This window comes from Anser brachyrhynchus (assembly GCF_964034855.1).
Source record: "Anser brachyrhynchus genome assembly, chromosome: 17".
Lineage (NCBI taxonomy): Eukaryota > Metazoa > Chordata > Aves > Anseriformes > Anatidae > Anser > Anser brachyrhynchus.
The window spans coordinates 10,224,513-10,247,517 of record NC_137710.1 but is presented as its reverse complement, the minus strand read 5'-3'; the positions used below and the strand labels follow the sequence as shown (position 1 = coordinate 10,247,517).

The 23,005-nt window shown below is 44.1% G+C and overlaps 2 protein-coding genes across 6 annotated transcripts in view; one reads left to right on the top strand and one right to left on the bottom strand.

Moving 5' to 3' along the window:
• The window catches only part of MED15 (mediator complex subunit 15), a 38,916-nt gene extending 24,896 nt beyond the window's left edge, over positions 1 to 14,020 (bottom strand). For 3 of the 4 annotated variants that reach the window (XM_080560010.1, XM_080560012.1, XM_080560013.1), the window contains exon 1: positions 4,763 to 4,963. In XM_080560010.1, coding sequence (XP_080416136.1) covers positions 4,763 to 4,830 — 68 coding nt within the window. In that variant the 5' untranslated portion in view covers positions 4,831 to 4,963. Of the gene's footprint in view, positions 1 to 4,762; positions 4,964 to 11,333 lie in introns of those variants that run through there. The other variant, XM_080560011.1, reaches the window with a different exon arrangement.
• Positions 5,017 to 22,512, top strand: KLHL22 (kelch like family member 22). Of its 2 annotated transcripts, none has more exons than XM_080560051.1 (8): positions 5,017 to 5,176; positions 6,097 to 6,207; positions 14,076 to 14,345; positions 15,265 to 15,430; positions 16,656 to 17,374; positions 18,512 to 18,704; positions 20,109 to 20,342; positions 21,355 to 22,512. In XM_080560051.1, the coding sequence occupies exons 3-8, from the start codon at positions 14,119 to 14,121 to the stop codon at positions 21,730 to 21,732; spliced, it is 1,917 nt and encodes a 638-aa protein (XP_080416177.1). In that variant the 5' UTR covers positions 5,017 to 5,176; positions 6,097 to 6,207; positions 14,076 to 14,118; the 3' UTR covers positions 21,733 to 22,512. The 2 variants fall into 2 exon arrangements, with proteins under 2 accessions (XP_080416177.1, XP_080416178.1); XM_080560052.1 differs by having other exon boundaries at positions 5,019 to 5,176; positions 14,093 to 14,345.
• Positions 22,513 to 23,005: the final 493 nt, after the last annotated feature.

The window sequence follows — 23,005 nt, the reverse complement described above, 5'->3', positions numbered from 1 at the left end:
CAAATCTGCTGCGCATTCTCTTCTTGGAAACGTTTCACTTCACTGCAAAACCTGTTCTGTTTTACAACAGCCTAGCAGCTGCTGCCTGCATTCCACAAGCAAGTTACCAGGAAATACTTTCACCTTTTAATTACCATCTCAGCAACCCATTTCTCAGTACCTGCTGTTGAATGAGAAACTACCCTACCGTAAATGCATCTTAGGGTTGGGATCCCTGGAAGCTTCATGCAGCCTGACGGGGGAACTGCTGCTTTCTGCCCCCTTGAGTTCTGACCACCTCCCTTACGAGCACGAGTGGTGCTTGTGTGAGCAGTGAGCTAGTCCAGCATCCTGAAATAACTCAGTATCCCCCTCAAGACAGGCAAGAAGTGCAGATGCAGCAGACTTAGGCGAAGGAGCTGAAGCTGTCCCAGCTCGCACCCTTACCTTGCAAAGCTGTAGCCTAGTAGCATATAGCTCACCTGGCGTAACTTGCAAAGAAACAGGGAGCGCAGCACAGCCACCTGCATGTCTCCCTCGTGGTAACCTGCTCATGTGGCCTAACAGACACTAAAAATGCTGATTACACAGGAAGGTTATTTAAAATGAAGCAGAATCTGAACATAACAAATAAATATTCTTTCATATGCAAGCAAGCCTTAAAGCGAGCTCCTCATGAAAGAGCTGTGCTGCAGAGGAAGAAATGCATCCAGTTCTTCACCTCCCTCTTTCCAATACTTTCTCTTTCAGAAAAGCTGCCTCTAAACCCACGCTACTCTCTGAATCTTCCTTACCGCCTTAGTCCCACAGTACAATGATAATGCCTCTCATTTCAAGGCCACCAAGAACTGAGCAGGCAGAAAGACAAGCTGATGCAGATGCAAACAAAGGACATAACATGCAGCTAATACTAGAGTGGCTGATACAGAGACTGTGATCAATGTCGTAACAGGAACTTTGAAAAAAAGCCACAGCAAATTATTTATTCTATGTCGCTACCATTTTCTTTTGATGCTGCCTAGCACTCCATGCCGTATCTCTTAGTATTCCACAAGTTCAGCTGTGTGTAGTTTCTTCTTCCTCATCTGTTTCTTTGTCCCCATATTTATCTTCAACCGGCACAAAAATACTTAAGGTAAAAGGCTGGGAAAGTCACTAGAAAGAAGACAGCTTTACACTGAGTCAAGTGTACCAAACAACGCATCGCATCCTTCCAGAAATGAAAGTCAACAGAACTTTGAAAACCAGATGTACCAGCCAATTCAGCCTTCATCTGCCTCACAAGCACTTACTAAACACGTAAGATGTGTACTAAAGCTCTGCCTCTTTCTATTCGTGCACAACACTCAAAACTGATGCCATGAAGCATCCAGCACCACTACCAGCTTCAGGAATCCCCCCTCCCTTTCCAAGAAGTTTGTTTCCAGCCCTACAACTGCAACCTCTCACTCAGGCCAACTGGTCTAGCAAAAAAATCTTGCAAAACACGTTCTCCTTCACCACTCTACCAGCTCTCCTCTCCTTCACACCACGACTGCACCAGGACTTCCAATGAAACAAAAGGGCAATGAGTTCTAGGACCAGCCCCACATTACCACCACCAGATGCTGGCTCATAAAAAAGACCGGCCACTCAAAACAAATCTTTCTTGCTTAAAACAACAACAGGAAGAGAAATAAAAGCATGCTGGTAAGCCGTTAACCACAGCCATCCACATCACAAGCTTCAAAAACCTCCAGATAAACACCACCAAATGCATTAAACGTTAATTACTTGATCTTGGGCACACAACAGTGCCCCACACAACGTTCCTGTTAGTTCCAGGTTGGACATAGCACGATTAATGACAACCCTCGCTGCAAGAAAGCCCACGCGACAACAGTGGCCAGCAGAAAACCCAAACCAGGAGACCCCAGATATCTCGGAACAGCCTCAGCCCCACACAACACCGCCTTCAGCCACAGAGAAAGCAAAGGACAATCCAGCCCCTGTAAGGCCTTCTCTTAGCATTATCTTTCTTTCCAGCTCTGCAGTGAGGAAAATCTCCGTCCTGCCACACAGAACCACCCCCTCAGAGCTTCAAAGGCATAGAAAACCCTCCCGCAGGAGTGATTCCTTCAGAAGCCTCCCCGCCAGGTTACGCCAGTGCAACTGTTTGTGTGGCTGTGCAATCAGCAGTGCTGAAGAACTACCCAGCTTAAGAATAAACACTTTTCCTGAGTTATTTTTAACTTCAACAAATTTCTCCTTCAGGTTCATTGCATGGCAACCCAAACACTTGCACTACAGAGGCAGAAGCTTCTTGGTTCACAGCTGTGTCAAAATGGGCATTTATAAAACAAACTCCTCCCTTTCTGTAGTACTAGGACAGGAGGAACATCCGTCTTTTTGGCCTTTCCCCCCCCCCCCCAGAATCTCATCAGACAGCCCAGACTGGAATATAAAACTAAGGCTGCTTTATGAACTGATTTTGTTTGCATTGCTGCTCTCTATGAAATATGTCACAATCTCCCCACACACACACACACACACTCGAGGAACTCGAGCTGATCCACTCGCCTCCTGCCTGCTCGTTCTGACGCCCACCTCTGCCTCCTTTCCTGTGCTCTCCACCTCCCCATCCTTACTTATGCTCACGCATGCTCTTCTCATCTAGCTGAATCGTTAGCTAAAACCTGCTTGATCTGAATTGTGAATACATACATCGAAACCAGGCAGAAAGCTGAACACCACTTTTATGGACCATCACGCAGCTGAAGTTACCCCCCTGTTCTACACGATTCCCTTTTACCCCAGGCTAGAAGCAGCTCGGCGCAGGAACTGTGCGCAACTAGGCACTGAGGTTACCACCACGCAACCCACCTCAGGCTTGTCCTTCAGGCAACACCACCGTTTAAAAGCATATTAAGGAAAGGCATTTAGAGAGAGACTCCCAAGGCACCAGTACGTGCCTGTTCGCTGTAAGGGCCGGAATAAAAGGGTGCCTTGAAAGTGCAAATTTTCATACTCCTGCATCATTGCTCTCTTGGAACAACGTGGGAGGAACCAAAGCTGCTCCCTGGCCTCAGTCATCTGAGCTCTGGCAGTCCTGGGTCTCACAACCACGTGAGTCCTGCTGGGGCCTGCAGTTAGGCAAGGACCCAGTGCTGAGCGGAGCTTCCGAGGCCCTCAAGTGCAGCAGTCTCTGAAGTGGTGATCCAACTATACACAGACACGTTCACTAAGATACCTACTGCACACGGTATCCATGAAATGTTTATCCAGATAATATCACTATGTAAAAAAAAAAAATCTTGAAATTCAGGGACCTATCTATTATAAACTCTACTTCTGGCTAGCCTTCCTTTATTCCAAGCGCCAACATGAAACCAAGTCATCTGCTAATATCTAGTACACACTAATACACTTAAAAAAAAAATAATCCACTGCAGTCATTGCACACTCATCCCAGTACCAAGTATGCTTGCTCTTTGAATAAGACAGTGAATGGAAACATCTGTAAGATACCACAAAGCAGGATGGAGTGCAAGTAAGAAACATCGCCCACAGAAAACAATCCTGGGGAAGGAGGGAGGAAAGACTGTCAATACGTTGATAACAAAAAGCGCACAGATAAAAAATACAGCTGTGCACATATGCAAGACTAAACAGAAGAAATTTTAATTCTTTCTTGCAAGAATTAGAAGTGTGAGATAGTTGACATCTCTTTATATGCCATCAACCTTTAAAAAAAATTACTACTGACCTGTTCAGTATTTATCTCTTACTTATACGCTTCCCCCGAAACATTTGTCATTGTTGTTTGCTGCTCACAGAAAGACAGCGACTGCTTGCAGAGCAAATGCACAAACAACAAAAGGTTACTGCACTGAGCTCTGTTTCAGCTGACTCAGATTTATTTCCTTGGAGTTACACAGCATCAGAGGGTAGTTTTGGGGGCTTTGCTTTGATGAAGAAATAGAAAAGGAGAGGAAAATGCAACAGATTAATCCGACAAGAGATGCCGCAGAGAGTTTAGACAGCAAAACATCAGCTCTGACACCAAAGCAGCTTGCACAGCTTTGACAAACACTCACGATCCTATTTCTTTCGTGAATACCCTAACATTTTAATTCTGAAACATCACCACGAGGGAAGCCCACAGCTAGGCACTAAAACCACATGCAATCAGCACATTCTTCATGTATTGCAAAGACACGGGTTGTTTTAAATGCTGATTCTCATAAGCAACAAAGCATGATCAAGCCTTTCAAGCACCCAGAAATAAAGATTTTAACATTGCTTCAGAACCACGGAGCAGTGCTTCCAGCCCTACAGTAAGCACCCTCTGTAGGGTGAAAGAGCCTCCCTGTCACAGAGAAAGCACGGAGAGCTGCAAAGTGACTCGAGTAAAGCGATCGTTTCACAGAGGATGACCGAGAAAGCAACAGGCTGAACTTTATTGCTTTTAAACAACCTTTACGCTATCACGTAGATACCGACTACGATAGTTGTTCTAGACCTACAAAAGCACGGTGACTAACGAATTCAGTCACTGACACTTCCATTTCGCTACAGAAGCCAGACGTAAGGTTATAACGGGGGGTTCACAGAACCGAACGCGGCAGCCCTGCGGGCGCTGCAGGATAAAAAGCTCAGGAGCAGCGGCTGTGGGGCAGGCCGGGGAGCCGGCACCGGGGGCGGAGGGAACCGGGGGGGCCGGGCCGGGGAAGCCGCGGCCGCAGGACGGGGGAGCTCCGGGAGCGGCGGCCCCGCGGCCTACCGGCGGCCGGCCCGCACTCACATCTGGCTGACGAGCTTCTGGCGGAAGTTGGTGCTGCGCCAGTCGGTCTCGGGCCCGGTCACGTCCATCCCCGCCGCCGCTCCCCCTCAGCCGCCGCCGCTCCGCCACACGCCAGGCCCGGAAGCGGCTCTCTCCCCGCTTCCGGCGCGCTAAGGGCTGTAGGGAAATGAAGTCCCGGCGCGAGTCTCGCGAGAACGGCCGCCGCACGGCCCGGCGCGGGGCACGCCGGGAGTCGTAGTCCCGCCGCACGCCCCCTCTCCGCGGGAACGGCCCCGGCAGCCCCGGCTGCGGCTCCCCCCGCCCGGCCCGGCCCCAGCCGCCGCCGCCGCCCCTCCCTCGGCGGGCGGGCGGGGCCGCGCCGGGTTCCGGCGCACGGAGGCGGAAGCCGCTGGCGGAGGCCGCCGCTGTCCCCCGGTAGGTGGCTGGGGGCGGACGGGGAACACGGGGGCGGCGGCACCGGGGGGGGGGGGCCCGGCCCGGGGCGGGGGCTGAGGGGGGTGCGGACGGCCCCGGGCCTCGGCACGGCCCCGCCAGCTGCGGGGCGCCCCCGGGGAGGCCGCGGTCGGAGCCGAGCTGCCGGTGCCCGGGGGAGGCCCCACCGAGGTCAGCGGGGGCGGCCCCACCGAGGCCCCCTCCCCCGGGGGTTGGGGCGAGCCCGGGGCCGACGGGGGCCGAGCTGCCGGCAGGGGACGGGAGGGCAGCGCAGAGGTGCGCCTGAGCCCTCCTTCAGCCCCCCCCAGCGCACGGCTGACCGAGAGCCAAACCCCTTCTCTTGGTGGTGTGAGACTCCAGGGAGCTTCCCCTCTCGGTAAAAGCGCCTGCTCTGTTTTCCCGATATGACAACGTTTGAGTTACACGGGGAGAAAAACCCCAGGTCCCCCCAGGAACAACTAACAGGGTGAATAGTGCAAATTAATTCCTGCTTGCATTAATTTCCTGTGGAAAGCCGAGCATGGAACATGGTGCAAGAGCCCTCTGCTCGCACTCCCCCCAGTCCCTTAATTGTTGCAGTTGGCACAGAATTACTTTGTGTCCCCCCCCTTCCTCCATGTATTTCTGACAATTAAAAATTCATGATGTGGTTGAAGTAGCTCAGCAAAGCAGCCCTGCCAACTAGCCAGGTCTCAAGATTCACAGGACATGGAGCATTGGGTAATTTATAGGCTGGCGGTTCTGGCATCGTTATTACTTGCCTGATCCTATGGAAGCTTTATTTAAAAAAAAAAGTGTCATTCTTCAAATTATGGAAAGGTTATGAGGGGTTTTTTGGAGCTTTTTCTGAAAGTTCTTGGGAAAATTAAAACAATTTGGTCAAAAGAGCATATCCCTTACAGACCTGCCAGATCTCTCTGGACGTAGAACTAAACATTGAGGACTGCACTTCCTGCCCAGTCTGGAGAAAGCTGGAGCCTTAATGGGAGGCCACTTCTTTTAAGATTGGACAGGTACGTGATGCGTGAGCATAGCTGGTTAACTCCTTCCTTCAAACACAAGCAGCAGCTCCATCCAAACCAGAACATTACTATTGAAAGATAAAGATGAGTGTATCCAGCAAATCTTGTTCTGAGATTAGTAACAAGAAAAAAATGGCAAGAGATCACCAAACTCTTAGAGATGACAAAGCCATAGGAGAAAACATTTTAATGTTCCTTACAATTTCTCCTTGGTAGCATTTGGGCCATAGGTCACCTCTGCAAAATACATCACTTATCAGTTCCATGAATTTGGGTAAGTTGCAAGAAAGAAAGAAGTTCGCAATTCATGGATAAAGCAAAATATTCAAGTTAGAAAGCTCATGCTCTTTAGGTTACGCTGGGGGGGCACCTCTTTTCACATATTTATATATAAATATACATTTTATGGAAGTTTTGCCATATCCATTTTAAATGAGATGTTTTGTTTTCAGTGTGTCTTAGAAACACCTTGTAATAAGCTTGAAAAAACAAACAGATGTTTGCTTCTGAAAGGAATGAATACCAAAATTCACGAGACAACGTGGTTTGCAGAAGCCGTTTCCCAAGCCACGCCTTTAGGTTTCCTCCCACACCTCAAGTGTACTACCAAGGCTAGAAACTGAAAATGACTCAAAATCAGCTCAGAGGAATGTGCTTGCACATTTCCACTGGTGCTTAAGAGAGAGATGGTGTGTACAGACCTAGCAAAAGCATACCTGTGATCGCTGCGTGTTCAGAACTGATGTTGAGGTGTTTTATGGTACCAGATATCTTTGCTTCTTTCTTTCTATGGGGACCTCAGTCAAAAGCAAATGTTCGGGTGATTTCCCCAACTTGTAGAAGGTTCCTTAAGTGGAAAGGTATTTCAGGAAGAATTCTTTTTGCACAGTTTTGCATGCAGAGGGATAGTTCTAAAAGAAGTATTGCTAAGCAAAGCTGCTGTTTTTCTTTCAGCCCTCCCCTCTTCCAATTGTTTTGAAAAAGCATGAAATTGGCTTGTCTTTTCTACACAATGGTACACTCAATTGTCTTTGTAGTGAACAAACTTACAAGTGCCCATTACAAATTATTATCTAGTTGATGAATTATTCCAGTATTTGCACTCCAGTTAAATCGAACAATAGTTTTGCTTTTCAATTTACATTGTTTGTGGTATTACATTTGTCTTCTGAACTATTTTGGCAGGCACCCAGCTGCCTCCCCTCTCTGCGCACTCCCTGACTAGTTGATTTATTTGTCTATGTGCCCTCTGCCCTGTTAAAGTTCTGGTACCTCGCCAGGTTCTGCCTATTTACAGTTGCAATCCCTGATAGTCAGCATAACTAGTATTTTGCTCTAGTCTTGTATCTTGCTTTCTTGTCAGACCATCAGCTGAAGCCTGGCTTAGATCCTAATTCTTCCTACTCCCTTGGGAGAGATGAAGGTGTAGGAAGCCTTAGGGAATGGATTTTACATTTCCTTTAACACACTCAGGCTTCAATGGGTATGATCCACTGGAATCACAATCAACGTGCCATACTGGTTGCTCTGCATTAGAAAAAACTCTGAGGCTGGCTTGCAAGAATGAGTACAGAGCTGCAAATGGGGGGAGGTGGGAGGAACTCAGCAAGAATGGACTGAGAGGAACCATGGATTTCAACAGCAAAAGCAAAGTCATGCACCTGTGTCAGACTAACTTTACTTATCAGTATAGGCTGGAGACTGATCTAGCTAGAAGTCAGCTTTGCAAGAAAAGAAGCTGGGGATCCTGAAGGGCAGCAAGCTGAATGATTCAGCAGTGCCTCTTTCCTGCAAAGGGAGCCAGCATCACATTGGCCTGTTAGCGAGAGCACAGCAGTAGGTTGTGGAAAATGATTATTTTCCCCTTTGCTCAGTGCTTGTGAGCTGACATCTGGAATACAATACCCAGCTTTGAGCTCCATAGCAAACAAAAAGCCTGTGAGTTCAGCGGAGGACCACCTTACAGGGCAGGAGCAGGTCCAAGGAGATACAAGCACATGCAAGGCAAGACTCAAAATCATCAAATGGTTTGGGTTTGTTCAATACAGAGAATAGCAGGCTAAGGAGAGAGTCAGTTGCTGTTTTTCAAGGTAATGGGTTGTTACAGAAAAAGACAGAGCCAGACTCCTATTTGTAGTGAACAGGTGAGGATGAGAGGCGAGTGTCCAATTGCAGGAATAGAAATTTGCACGGAATAAAGAAAAAACAAGTCTGATGGTCAAGCACTCGGTTTTCCAAATACCACCGAGGATGGCTATTCCACAGTTGACTAGACAAGGTTCTCAGCATCCTGACCTGATTTTGAAGTTTTCCCTGCTTCAAGCAGGAGATGGGACTAGAGACCTCCAGCCTGAATTATTCCACAATTCTAAGAAAGCATCAGACCCCCCACCAGGCTTGAACCAACTGTCCGTATGGCAGTAAACTAAACAGGATTAGGATATCCAACACCAGCAAGTTCTGTTTTATTTTGGGCACAGCTGATGCACAGGAAAATATCACAATCTGCATAAGACACCTCCTCGTATAGAGATGTAACTTGACAGCCAGAAGCTCTTCAAGACAAAAATGTCTGAGTTTCCATAGAAACTCGCTTGGATACTCCCCCCATACCCAGCCATTTCTCTGCAGTAGAGCCTCAGGGCTGTCAGCACAACTGTACAAAACCAACAACAACAAAACCACCACCCACAGCACACGCTAGTAAGCATCACTGTCTGACTTGGATGCTAGTCAGAGAAGGAGCGAATACATACCCAGGGATCTGTCATACCCTGCAATACCAATAACAGACGCAGCACCATAAAGCAACCTACCCGCTGCTTAAAGCGCACGATCAGTGCACAGCATATCTCACCAAGGGCTGAAGGCTGAACATACCTGTAATGGCATTGGGATGTGCCCAGGACACGCCCAGACCCGGTGCTAGAAGGTGCTCCCAGGTACAGTACATCTTAGGGAAGCAGGACTTTGCTCTCAGGTTCAGGAAGGGTACCTTGTAAGCCCTATGAATTACCACTCCCCAGGATGTTCTTTACTGGAGCAGCACACAAACACCTTGGCATTACAATTGCTCTGCATTCAAAACTCCAGGCGGGACAGACACTGCCTTCTCCAATACCACTTACAGTTTACTGGGCCTTTAACTTTTCCTTTCCCCATTCTAGTTGGGCTCCTCCATTCCTGTACCCTGTGCTCTTGAACCGATGAAGATTTTCAGCAAGCACAAGAGCAAGCCAGCACACCAGTCTCTCACCGTTTTGCCAGTGGAATAATCAAACCACAACCTATTCCCTCAGCTCTTCCTGTCGCAGTGCCAGCCTCCTCCGTCACAGGCCACAAACCTTTAGTGTGAAGGCAAATCTGTCATCGATCAGAGACAGAATTTTGTCAAAACATCAAGCCACAGCTCTCATTGATAAACAGTTACTTCAGCTGAGTAATCAGAAACCTCACTGGACTCAAACTTTTTACATGCAAGTATTCTGCAGAAGCAGGCTCTGGTAATGGAAATTGAACACAAGGCAAACACACAGAGCTATCAGCAAGCCACCAGGATACTTAGCTTCCCCTGCATCCACAGCATATTACTAGAGACCACAAGTGACACAGGGAGCTTTGAATATAGTCTAGGAAATACCAGGAAACACTAATTTCCTTCAGATGCTTCTTCTGTATCTACCATTGGAAGGCATGGCTGCTTTCTCCTGGTTTCTAAATGGAGTCCAAGCACAAAACATAGAAAGTTTCAATCTATTGAGTAAGAGCAGTCATGTCTTGCTAGGTACCTTTGGGGTTTTGAGATTTCTGTTTTGAGAATTTTTTGGGGCCATGGAGGTTTTTTGTTTTGTTCTTTCATCTCTTTGATGTGACCAAACAGCAGGTCTTCCTACATTAGCATTGCCTACAGAAGCACACATGCTATTACTGACCCCATACATTTCCTTCCTCTTTACATACTAGATATTCAATTGTAATACCCCACTATTAGTCAGCACACTAACCCATGTCCTCTAAAAGAGGAGCGTAAACCAGCATAACTGCAGTCTCAAACACTTTGTGCAGCCAAATAAGAAAAATCTCTAGGCTCATTTTCTCTGCAGTTTCAAAGTGCTCGGAACAGGGACTTGCCTTCCCTTTTTTCTGGAGACACATCCCACAACACATGAGATGATACTTTTTTTAAAAAAAAAAAATCTTTGCTACTGTTAAAGAAGAACAGCATAGTTCCTCATCCCTTCCACCTTTGGGTCAGTCCTGCAGCACTCAGCCCCCAAATCCCACTGTTAGCAGCTGCCCAGCACTGATAAACTTGCACAAGAGGAAAGGAAAGAGAAAATATTAGATTTCTAGGAACCTGGCTCAGTCATAGACCAAGTTTCTCAATAACAGAAGTAAAACAGAGAGGCCACAAGAACATTGTACAAGCAAGAAGCTGATGGTAGAGAGGCTCACACCAGAGGGAACTCAGCTGTATGGTTCCAGGGGCTGTGCACTTGCAATAGAAGAAAGGTACTGCCTACACCTCCTTCACTTCTGGGGGCAGATATGCTAGCCTATGAAAAGGGGGTCTCCAGTCTTACAAGGCAGCAAAGCTCCTGAGTGGTGAAGAAGGAAGAATAGTAAATAGAAGGATTTCTGTGGCATGCAGGAAACCAAACAACCTGTTCTGTCCCTTCATTCGCAGCTGTACTGATTGTATTACATTTAACTTTTTTTTTGAAAAAAAAAAGGGGGGGGGGAAATAAAGACTGAACAAAATACAGTTTTGAGGAGATGGGGTTAAATTGTTTACAGTTAAAATCATACAGAAGTTATTCAGTAGAGTTCCTGGCTATTTTTAAGGTTGACAGACACTTGTAAGGCATAACAATTCCTAGATACATGAGCAGTGATTCCCCACACCTAGCTGGCACACCACACACAACACAGCACGCTTCCACTGTTTGGGCTATCGGATTTTTAGGCAGTAACAAAGACACAAAGCACACAGGAGAAAGACTGCAGTTAGACCACACAGCCTGCAAAAAAAGACACTGTGCTAACACCAATTCCCCTCCTCAGCAAATTCATAGTCAGCATGGCATTCGGAGAGGTACACAAAACTATCAACTCACCAACACCGCGCTTAATCCAGAAAAGCAGAATGCCAAAACACCCACACTTTTCTTTCAAAGGAGCCTACAACACACTCCCACTAACCTTGCTTCAACAACTGCCCTTCATAACTGTACCCACCCAAGCCCAGCTGCCTCTCGTACAGCTATTATGAAGCTGAGGGCACACAGTAATCAGCTAAATGAATCTTGCTGGCCACCCCCCACTCACTGTTTAATGGCTTTCCTTGGCTTTTGGATCAAAGAATAGGACTTAACCACCTATGTCAGTCAGACACCATAGATAAATACTGTAAATGTCCATCTTTAATTTTATAAGTGGGCAACAATTCATGAAAATCAGAGCAGGGAGAATTTTTCTAGAGTAGTCTCTTACCTTTGGTTAAAACTATGATAATAGACATAATTATTCCTGAGCTTTGAAGCCTGGTTTAGGAGAGCAGGTACCTACAAATAACAGGATATAGTTTTTCTGAGTAGCCACAATGTAATTAAAAAAGTCACGTATACACGTACATAAAGAGCTTCTGAGTGCTGCCAAGTTTTAGGCCACACACTATACCTCATCAGTAGTAATCCACCCTTTTTCCACAGCAGCCTCAGTAATCAACCAACACATCTGAAATTACTTAGCAACAAATAACTGTGGATGGCAGAGTACTCACAGGTAGCTCCAGAGAGGTGAACGTCCATACCATGGTGACACTGTGCTGCAAATGTGCACGGCAGCTCTTGTGTTGGTGGACAGCACTGCATGGGCGAACACCCTGAGGACAGTCCAGCTCAGCAGTGAGAGCCAAGATATAATCCAGGGGCAGAATTTGAGAACAAGAAGTAGGGACTGCCAAAATTCAGAAGACAAGAGCCTAGCAAATATGTAGGCTCAGCTGTTGACTAGCCAAAAATCAGTTGTGGAGGATGGTTCAATTGTACTCCCAGCAGCTAAACTTGACTACACTGGGCTTGCCACAAATCTGCTAGAAGGGCTGGCTTGTTTAGGTATTGCTAGTAGCTGCGGGATAACTCAAGTCCATATCTAGAACTGGAACTCAGATAAACTTCACTTCCTTCACTTGCCTTTCTTACAGTATTATCTCCATTGTCTCAATCCATCACTTTTGGTATTCCCCAGGAGCAAATCTAGTGATACAGTAATGTTTTGTCTGCTTTAAAAGCAATCATCTTATTTCTAGGAAAAGTGTCTACCTGTAATGAAAAAGAATCCATTACTCATCTCTTCAGCTGATGATGGATAGTTTCCCTGTATAATCGACCTGAATGTGCTTCCTAGAAGGTAGTCTTATCAGAGCTCCTTTTCTGAGCTCGCTGTCCTCGTTTTACTAGCAAAAATAGACAATTGTTAACATATATTTATTTTTTTTTAATTTTTTTTCCTTCCCACACACCATGCAATGCCACCTAGCTTCCTTTTGTTTTGGACAGTGTAGGGTAACTTCCTTCAGGCAGTACAATAAATGTTTTTGTATTTCTTTGTGCTATCCATACAGCTCCTTCCTCACTGACCATACACAGAATACTTTGCAGCACTTTGAGAGATTTCTAATGCTGCATTCACTGTCCATGGCTGGCACAATTAAACAATGGGTTCATTTCTTCATTGTTTGGATTTGTTGGGTTTGTTCGGCTTTTGCTTCTCGGACTGCTGATAAGCCCTTGTGACTATCCCCCGTGCCACTAAGCTATTTCCCAGAGCTACTGAGCCGAGGCTATTATAACTGTGCCTTAAGTGACCATATCAGCTAAGGTATTTCCTTTTCCTCATGTGTTTTCATATGTGTGTGCGTGAGTGCTCTGACAACTGGATAGAATCTATCAGATCTAACTGCTACAACATCTCACATTCTTCAAAGACAATGGAAAGGGTAAATTAACAGGATGCTTTCCTGAAAGGGTAAATTACAGGATTTCTAAGAGAGAAATCATGAGATTTTGAGAGCTTAACCATAGACATGAAACAATGACTTCCAGCTAGCTTTTTACAGGCATTTCCCCATATGCTGTAGGGACCTTCCTGCTGTGTCAATGGCAGCAGTAGAAAGAGTTACAGGAGAGCCCTCTACAATGCCTATGCTAAAGGAAATACCTTCTCTCTGCAGGGATCCACAGTGAAGTAAAAAGCAGTTGTGGATGCTAGCTTGACGTTGTCACAATAAAGAAACTCACTTCAAAGCCTATAGTTTCATATAGTACTTTAGAGAATGGAAGTATGCTCAGCTAAGGAAAATAGCAAAAAACAGGAGAGATGAGCACTTTAAGATTCTGCGTTAAAATATCAAGAGAAGGACTGAAGTTGCAGTTTGCATTGCAGCAAAGTTACGCGAGGACATTAGGCAATGTGGAATTTGGCAAAAATTGTGACAGATTTGTTCTTTGTTATAAATGGTGTACAAATGCAAAGGAAACAAGGGGTTCTGGCTATGGGCTGGGAAGTGAAACTCTTGCTAAGAAAAAAAAAATCCCCAGATGCTACATACTTCTGGACTGGAAAACCAAGACTAAGTAAACTTGTTTGCAATGCCATGTCTTGTCAGTTCGGTATGCTGATGTATACGTTTCTATTTCCAAAATCATTATTCAGAATAATTTCTCCAGGGTAGAGCTGTGTTTGATAGCTCTCCACTGACTGAAGAGTTATTTGATTTATTTACTGTGACAGGCAGGGGTCAGAGGACCATTTGTAAGCAAAAGGCACAAACCTTTGCTGATTCTGTTGTCTCACAGATTTCATTCTGCTACAGCTGGTGGCTGAGCTTTTCTGCCTGGGATGGCGGAGGATCAGGAACTGACTCAGCCACACAAAGCTCAACTTGAGTCCTCCCTTCAGCAGCGCACCAGCAACACATACCGCAGTGCAGAGCACTCTCAGGCCTTGCTCAGTGGCTTGGTATCTCTTCGAGACAGCAGCATCCTCTTCGATGTAGTTCTGGTGGTAGAAGAGAAACCTATTGAGGCTCATCGGATACTGCTAGCTGCATCCTGTGACTATTTCAGGTACATTTCCAATATAGCAGTAATAAGCATGTGTCTGAGTGCAACACAAAACTGCAATATCCAAATCTTCTGTGGTAGCACACTTAGCATACTGCTTCCAGATGTAAAATCAGACCCATAAGGTGGAGCTGAATGGGTTTCAAAATACCAAGGTTAACTTTATTCATCTCTCTATTATGTCTCTGTAGAAATAAAACTCTTGTTAGTGCACAATGAGCTTACCTCCACTAAAATCACAGCCTATAATACTTATAGGTATATAAAGAGGAGAGGCTATCTTAATATGTGTCCTCTGCATAAATGCTGGCTTTTAACATATCTGTAGCATTGGAAGACTTTGCCCAATGTGGTGATCGGTTCCTCATACACAAGAAGTCCCTCAGACTAGGTCATTCCTGTGTTACATGCCTATAGTGTGCCTTGCCATCCATTAAACAAGGCAATCCCCGAGTCAGTTTGACTAGCAGTTTCTTAAACTAACTTTATTTTCATAGAGCAAACATATAAATCCCAAAGCAATCCTGACAAATTTGTAACTGCAAGAACTGCTCTAGATTAGAAAAAACTCCTACGGACTCAAGTTCCTCTGTTTTTCTCTTCTCCCATCCCTAGAGTGTCTGCCTTTACCCCCTGATTACCCCTATGTTCTGGGTCTGTATTTAAATCCCTCAGCTGTGAACCGTACCTTTCAGATGGCCCCCACTGTTTTCCCACAGAATGAGGGGCATTACTCTTAGGTCCTAAAGGCCTGTACTTTTTATACCACTGACTTAGAGAAGAGGTAATTCCATAGAAGTGTCTGACTAGGATTTATCTTTCTGAATATTTTGTTATGTTCTCAGGACAGCATGAGATAAGCAAACTGAATATAGCTTCAATGCAAATCTGCCATAGCACACCTCATTGTCTCTTTTTACAGAGGAATGTTTGCAGGAGGACTGAGAGAGATGGAACAAGAAGAAGTCCATATTCATGGCATCTCCTACAATGCAATGTGTAAAATCTTGAACTTCATTTATACTTCTGAGCTGGAACTCAGCGTGAACACTGTACAGGAAACCTTAGCTGCAGCCTGTCAGCTTCAGGTGAGGTACTGGGAGATGTGACGAAAAAGAAGCAAGGAACAAAAGCAAGAATGAAAGAAACAGAAAGCATGCGTATCTGGTTGGGTGGAGGGCTAGGAGGTAAACGAAAGCATGGTTCCAATAAGAAGAATCTCTTTGGGATGCTGTATCCACTGGAAATAACTATGGAAGGGTTGGAACAATGAATGAGTGCTTGCACATCTTATTTGTGCTAGTGGTTTTATCGCTTACAAACCATTTTATCCAAAGGACTATTTTATAGAGTGTTCACTTACACTGATCAGCATGTGAAAGCTTCCCTAGAATAGTATACCTCTGACCTATGGTAAAGGACAGAGCTTGCAGCTCAGAAACTGTTGTGCTGCTCAAGCCTGCCAAGATCTTCCCCAGATTGAGTCCACAGGCGCATAACCTTCCCTGACCTCATCACTACAGGAAATCCTGCCACCATGGTTTCTGCACGAAGTGCAGAGTTTTTGTGAATTCAAGGCATTTTTTTTTTCTCTAATTTCCCCTGCAACTAACTGCTGCACAGGCTTTGGTACGAATCTTAAACTTTCTGGGTGCTTTGGTTGATTTCTGCACACTTAGCACCGGTTTGTTAGCAGAGAGGCTCTTGGACAGTAGTTACTTCTGTTTGCTAGTAGTCCTTCTGACAGATACAACTTCAGATTGTTCTCAGAAGACAATATGAAACACTAATTTTCCTCTCAAATGACTTCCTGTGCTCTTGAGTGATGCAGATATATTTGTTATAGTTAGTCTTTGATACGCCATGTCTGTAGTGCTCTGAGAGAACAACTTCCAGAGGCAGCTGTAAGTCTGGCTGTCACCATGCCCTTCGTGCTTTCTGTTTACATGACTGCCTCCTGAGCAGGTGTCGATGCCTCCTGCATCTAGGTGTCGTGCTAACATACCGGGCAGCCTGGCTGTCCAGTGTTCCATGTGCCCCAGAAGACACATTGCTGCTGCTGCACCTGAAACAAAACTCAAAGGCTTGAAGTAGTGTGGCTAGATCTGTGTTGTATTTACCTACGTACCCCTGTTGAATTGTTCTTTTTCTCTGGAGAACGGTGAATTGGGCAGAAGTAAACATGGTGGTCAGACTGTGAGAAGAGCAGCCTTCTTGTCCACAGCTTTCTTGCTCCTTCATGCTTTTGTCATGTCTCTTGAGCGTAAGGCAAATGGTGTCTGAAATGAAAGATTTTCTCTCTTTCTCTTGCAGATTCCAGAAGTCATTAAGTTCTGTTGTGATTTTCTAATGTCGTGGGTAGATGAAGAGAACATCCTTGATGTATACAGACTAGCTGACCACTATGACTTGAGACATTTGAGCGATCAGCTTGACTCCTACATTTTGAAGAACTTTGCAGCTTTCTCAAGGACACAAGTGTACCGACAGCTACCCTTGCAGAAGGTCTACTCCCTTCTCAGTAGCAACCGTTTGGAGGTTAACTATGAATTTGAAGTTTATGATGGGGCACTTTTTTACCATTATTCCCCAGAGCAACTGGAGACAGATCAGGTCTCCCTGATGGAGCCCCTTAAGCTGCTTGAGACAGTTCGTTTTCCTCTGATGGAACCCCAGATCCTGCAAAGGCTTCATGACAAATTAAGTCCATGTCCTTTAAAAGATACAGTCGCAGATGCACTAATGTACCACAAGAATGAATGTCTTCAGCCAATGCTTCAGAGCTCCCAGACACAGCTGAGATCAGAGTTCCAGTGTGTAGTGGGATTTGGAGGGATGCATTCTACTCCATCCATTGTTCTCAGTGATCAAGCCAAGTATTTGAACCCCTTGTTGGGAGAGTGGAGGCATTTTACAGCTGCACTAGCTCCCAGAATGTCCAACCAGGGGATTGCTGTTCTCAATAATTTTGTGTATTTAATTGGCGGAGACAACAATGTAAGTGGTTTTCGAGCAGAGTCAAGGTGTTGGAGGTAAGATAAGGATAATCCTGCTATTATTCTAATTTCCACCCCATTGCCCATGTCCGAGGCAGTAAGCCATTAGTGCAGTCCGTATGCTTGCTGGCAAAAAGATAAGAGCTGAACAGGAGTCTCATTGAAAGAAATCCCAGGAAATAAATAAATGAGCATCATAGCGAAGATTCCAGCAGTACTTACAGAACAAAGCCAAGCCTGGTTGGGTAGAAACAGCTACTCATTCTAGAGTGTTTTAACTGTAACCTCTTCCTTGTCGGAAGGGGGAAGTATTAAAGGTGTGGGAAGCAGTAAACTAGGATTCTTCAGAATCCTAGATTGTCTAGATGCTCTTGAACTAGGATTTCCCAGAAGTCCTCTGTATGGAGTTCTCATCCCAATACAAAGGGAGTTAGTTATCAAAAAGGATTTTTAAATAAAATGCTATTTTTGGTTGATTATTGAGAAAATTTGTGCACAGAAGCAGCATTCCAGGGTCCTCTTAAGTTCTGTGCCAGGAAGAAGAGCAGGAGAACGGAACAGTTTAGATCTTAATGTTCGTTACATTCCAAAAACAGATATAAGCCTTTTTGTCTTTATAACAATCATTTTTACTAGGTTTAGCTGAATTGCCCTTGTTTCGTGGCACACATAGTTTCACTTCAAAACCAGTTGTCGCTGTAGCTAAAATTTTCAGACCAGATAAACTTTTATCTGAAAAATAATCATGAGGCTCACTTGAAGCAGCACATATTTGGAGAAAAGAATCAAAGAAGCCACCAAATGCTTATGCCCCTCTTGATCTCTTGAAGATCCAGATTCAGTCTTCGTGATATTTTTAGAAAGTTTTACCTTGTAGAATGGCTTTGTGCAAGCAGAGATTTTGATATATACCTGACAGCTCTGTGGTGTAAGATAATAGAAACCCTAGGCTTCTATAGCATGATTGTATCAGCTAAAATACATCTTCTAAAAATAGACTAAAGGAACTTTGCTAATAATATAATGCTGACAATGCCAGATTTCACTGCACTTACAGCTGAGCTCAATTTCAACCAAAGACAGTACAGTAATCCACGTGTGGTGCTGTCTTGTATCCCAGAGATGATTCTTTGGCTGTATGAATAACTTTCTTTGATCCCATTCTTTTAAAAGGTATGACCCACGACACAACAAATGGTTCCAGATCCAGTCCCTACAGCAAGAGCATGCTGACCTCAGCGTTTGTGTTGTGGACAACTATATATATGCTGTCGCAGGCCGAGATTACCATGAAGACCTGAGGGAAGTGGAGAGGTATGACCCTAAAAGCAACACTTGGGAATATGTGACACCTCTGAAGAAGGAGGTAAGGAGTGCATTAGCCACAGACACTAAAGTTCCCCAATTCTTGATTTAATCTTTTTAGATGCTTTTCTCCTGTGTAGCTTTCAATTTGCTGATATTCAGATGGGAAGCAGTAGCCTCTGTATACAGAATAAACAAATACCAAGAAAGGAGAATAACAATATAGAACTTCCATTTTGAGGTTTAATGTTTATTTTTCCTGCTTTCTTTCTGTTTTTCCCTGCACCTCTTCTATATTAATCCTTAAAATAATTTAAAATTGAACACACAACCACTGGGAACAGGAAGTTTCCATTCCTCCTGGGGCAGGTAACCTATGAGTTACAGTAGTACAAGCTTCTCATTTACAGCCCTGACAACGTGCTTTGTTCCTGATCAGAAGAAATCATGCCTTAGTAGGAAGGTACCTCAGTGTTTATAGACTACTTCATTTTTGGACACAGAACTGAGATTGTGTAACAAGTTCTGGTGACAATAGCTTATGTCATGCACAATCACATCTCAATCAGCTAAAGTGAAACTATTACTCATCTGAAATATGTGAGTGAACAGATATCTCTTGTTACCAGTACCATTTATCCTCCTAAAACAGCAATTGACAGTTGTGACCCCAGGAGCCAGGAAATGATGTAGTAACATGGGAATGGGGGTTATGAATGGAAAAGTTTGTTCTAAGGTCTAATATAGCTAGTAAAGGCAAGAACTTTCATTTTCAGACTGCAAAAGAGGAAGATAAACACAAATAACTGACAATCTTGGTTAGGGCAGAAAGCTAAGATCCTAAGTAATCTTTCAAGAAACTATACTGATTTCTACTAAACCTTTTAAAAGCTTTGGGGCAAATGACCAACACAATATTTGTGATTTCATAATGCTTCTCAGTTGAGAATCTCAGGACACCTTAAAAACATAAATATTGCCACTTTACAAAGGGGATGCAGAGGCAGAAGACAAACAGCTTGCACAAGGTGACAACCAATAAATATGTCAATGCTGGGAATATAAAGATCCAATTGAGTACTACTAAGTAGGATATATCACATTGCAGAAAACATTGATTGTATAAGAATAATCTCCAGTGGAAACGCTTCCAAGTAGACGAGGGAGAAAAGTAATTGTATGAATGATCTTCTAACTAAGGAACAATAAAGAATGACAACCCACTGCAGTTCTGGAAGTCTTGGAAATTCTAGTGTAATTAATTAAGAAATACACACTTTCAGCATAATCACCTTGAAAGGGATTGTCTGTAAAAAAAAAAAAAAAACAGAAAATCCTTCCAGGTGTTAATATCTGCATAAGTCATGAAGAATGTCACCCCCTTAATGTCTATTCCATACTTTGAAGCTGGAAGAAATACATAAATGCAGACCTCAACTTATTGATTTCCTGCGTGGTGACACAGGTATATGCACATGCTGGAGCAGCACTCGATGGGAAGATGTATATTACCTGTGGGAGGAGAGGAGAGGACTATTTGAAGGAGCTGCAATGTTATGATCCAAAGACTGACCGCTGGGACGTTTTAGCAGATGGTCCAGAGAGACGTGCTTGGCATGGCATGGCTGCACTGCTAGGAAAACTCTATGTCATTGGAGGAAGCAACAATGACTCTGGCTACAGAAGGGACGTTCACCAGGTGAGAGCGTGTCACACCTATGTCTTTCTTGGAAGAGGCAATTTTTTACGGATGTTTGCACTCTGATGTAATGTCTTCCTCCTACTAAGTACACAAGTAAAATTGTCTGCCCAGCAATAGCACCAGCTCTCCTCCACTTAACCGCAGAACTTGCAATGATTTATTCACTGCTGCCAGTCTTGAATGCATTGTCCAACACACACAGCATTAAAGCTCTAGCACTTAGGATTCCCATTAATTTTAAAATATCTTTGATGGATATCATTCATTGGCATGCACGCACCCCATAATTAGCACATCAACTGAATTTCCTTTACCTTGTCTTCCCATGCACATTTTTTTCCAAGGAAAGGGCAATGAATGGATTGGATGGCAATTGTATAATGCAATTAAATATACAGTACCTGATGGGCAGTGACAGCTGGAGAGAATTTTCTTGTGTCTTATTCCAGTATCTAGAACTGCTAGAGACATGAAAAGAAAAAAAAAATGTAAATGCTCTTACAATGCCAATGAAGATAGAATTAAATCAAGTGAAAAGTGTATCTGAGTGTTAAAAAGGTGCTTACAAATAAATGGAGTTAGCCAAGGAGGTACCCAATGAAGTCTAAAACTTTCCAACATATGGTGCAGAGACAGTTTAGCAGACTTGTCATATTTGTATGTTCCAGCACATTTTTTCCTAATGCAAACAGATGCAGTATGTCTGAGCTTGTATTAGCATGCATCCCCATCTCTCACTTTTGTATACATTTTTTCAATGACATACAGCTGTTCCCACAGCAGCAGGGTCAGACGTTGTGATTCAGAGCTATATGGCAGCCACGCACAGTGTTTTCCACTGAGCATTGTACTTCTACTGCATGGTGATATGCTCCCTCCATTATCAACACTGTCGAAAGGCTGATGGTATCACATCGCTACGTAAATAGTTTGCCTTACGGCCAGGCTCTATCACTAAGATACAAGTTCAATTTTGACTAATCTTTTTTTTCGTTTTTTCTTTTTACAGGTTGCCTGCTATAGGCCAAGCACTGATCAGTGGACAAATGTATGTCCACTTCCTGCGGGGCACGGAGAGCCAGGTATTGCTGTCTTAGACAACAGGATCTACGTCCTGGGAGGCAGATCCCACAACAGAGGAATCCGCATGGACTATGTCCACATTTACGATGCAGAGAGAGACTGTTGGGAGGATGGACCGCAGTTGGAGGATGATATTTCTGGGATGGCTGCCTGTGTCCTCACTTTGCCCAGGGCTATTTTAATGGAAACAGAGAAGTGGTTCTCAGAATGGCATGCAGACCGCATGAAGTATCACCTTGACCTTCCATCAGAAGTCATGAGCGTATCAGACTGGGAGGAATTTGACAATTCAAGTGAAGATTAGAAAATTTTAGTATTTATTTTTTTGCCAGTGGATGAGGAAATTAAGGCTTGGAGAAAACATTTAAAGATTTTATATGTCTTTCTTATATATATATATATAAATCCATATTTAAAAGTTTGAAAAATAAGTGTTCTGCACAAAATGCCATTCACAGTCAATATCTGCTCTTCTGCAAGTGTTTTGCACAAAATGCCACTTACAGTCAGTGTCTGCCCACCTGCTGGAAAGCAGCATTTTTAAAGTAAACACAGAACTGCCATTTTCCCCCAGTTAAAGTATAGAAGTTTTTTTCCTTTGAAGGAGAATTCTCTCAACCCTCAGCATGGACAGAAAAAATGGCACAGAAGGCTCAGCTTGACTAGCTTTCCTTCCAGCTTTTAGCTTGAAATAGCTTTTTGATTTTTTTTTTCTTTTTTGGTAATAAAACCTAGCCAGCTTAACTCAGGAAGGTAAGACCGAGTGTCTCCTTCCTGTGCCAGGTGTCAGACAGCCTGATTGGGTTTTCAGCAAGATTGAACATACAGAAGCAGGAACAGTAGCAAGAAAAGTCTGAACCTCCATTTCATCTGGGCATGCAGCCATCCACATAACTGGGTTAGAGTCTGTGAACTGACACCCACTCCTGAACTTCTATACTGCAGGTTCTGTCAACACAGTGGAAAGAAGACTTCTAGAAAAAGCTCTCTGTACAGAATATGGCAATCTCATCATTCAACTGTCAGACACATTTGTTCACAAGCGTAAATTAATAAATCCTTGTCAGAACTTTTTTCTTTTAAACTACTGTCACAGTTTTATTAACCATGATGTGGAATCTAAAAGTTGGTGAGTTTAATTAGATCCCGTATTATTACATTAATATCAGTGAAGTTACACCAGCTTGGGAGCTATGCCAATTTTTTTCATTCTTTTACTATATACTTTAGAAAAGGATAAAGAGAGTAGAAATCAGTTTTCCTCAGCATAAGAAAATAAGTAATAAGGAGATAAGTAGAGGTATTGAAGATGCCACTCATCCGAGGCCCTGTGGGAGCTGAACTAATGACAGGAAAATAACACAGAATCACTACAGCTCAGAAAGATAAGGCATAGAAAAGCCTTCCTTCAGGAGACCTTAAAATAATTGGCTTCTGACTACCACCTTGCCTGACATTAGTTTAGAAGCTATTTGAAGTCCAAACCAGTGTGATACGGTATGGGATCCTTCTTCTCGGACGGGCAGGGAGTAGTCACTGCCACCAGAAAATTATGACAAACTGCCAAAAGCTTTTAA

Excerpts from the sequence above, each read along its gene's own strand:
- KLHL22 (XM_080560051.1), top strand. The coding sequence starts at position 14,119 with ATGGCGGAGGATCAGGAACTGACTCAGCCACACAAAGCTCAACTTGAG. Across the intron at positions 14,346-15,264 it reads GCATCCTGTGACTATTTCAG|AGGAATGTTTGCAGGAGGAC; the intron begins GTACATTTCCAA and ends CTCTTTTTACAG. Across the intron at positions 20,343-21,354 it reads ACAGAAGGGACGTTCACCAG|GTTGCCTGCTATAGGCCAAG; the intron begins GTGAGAGCGTGT and ends TTCTTTTTACAG.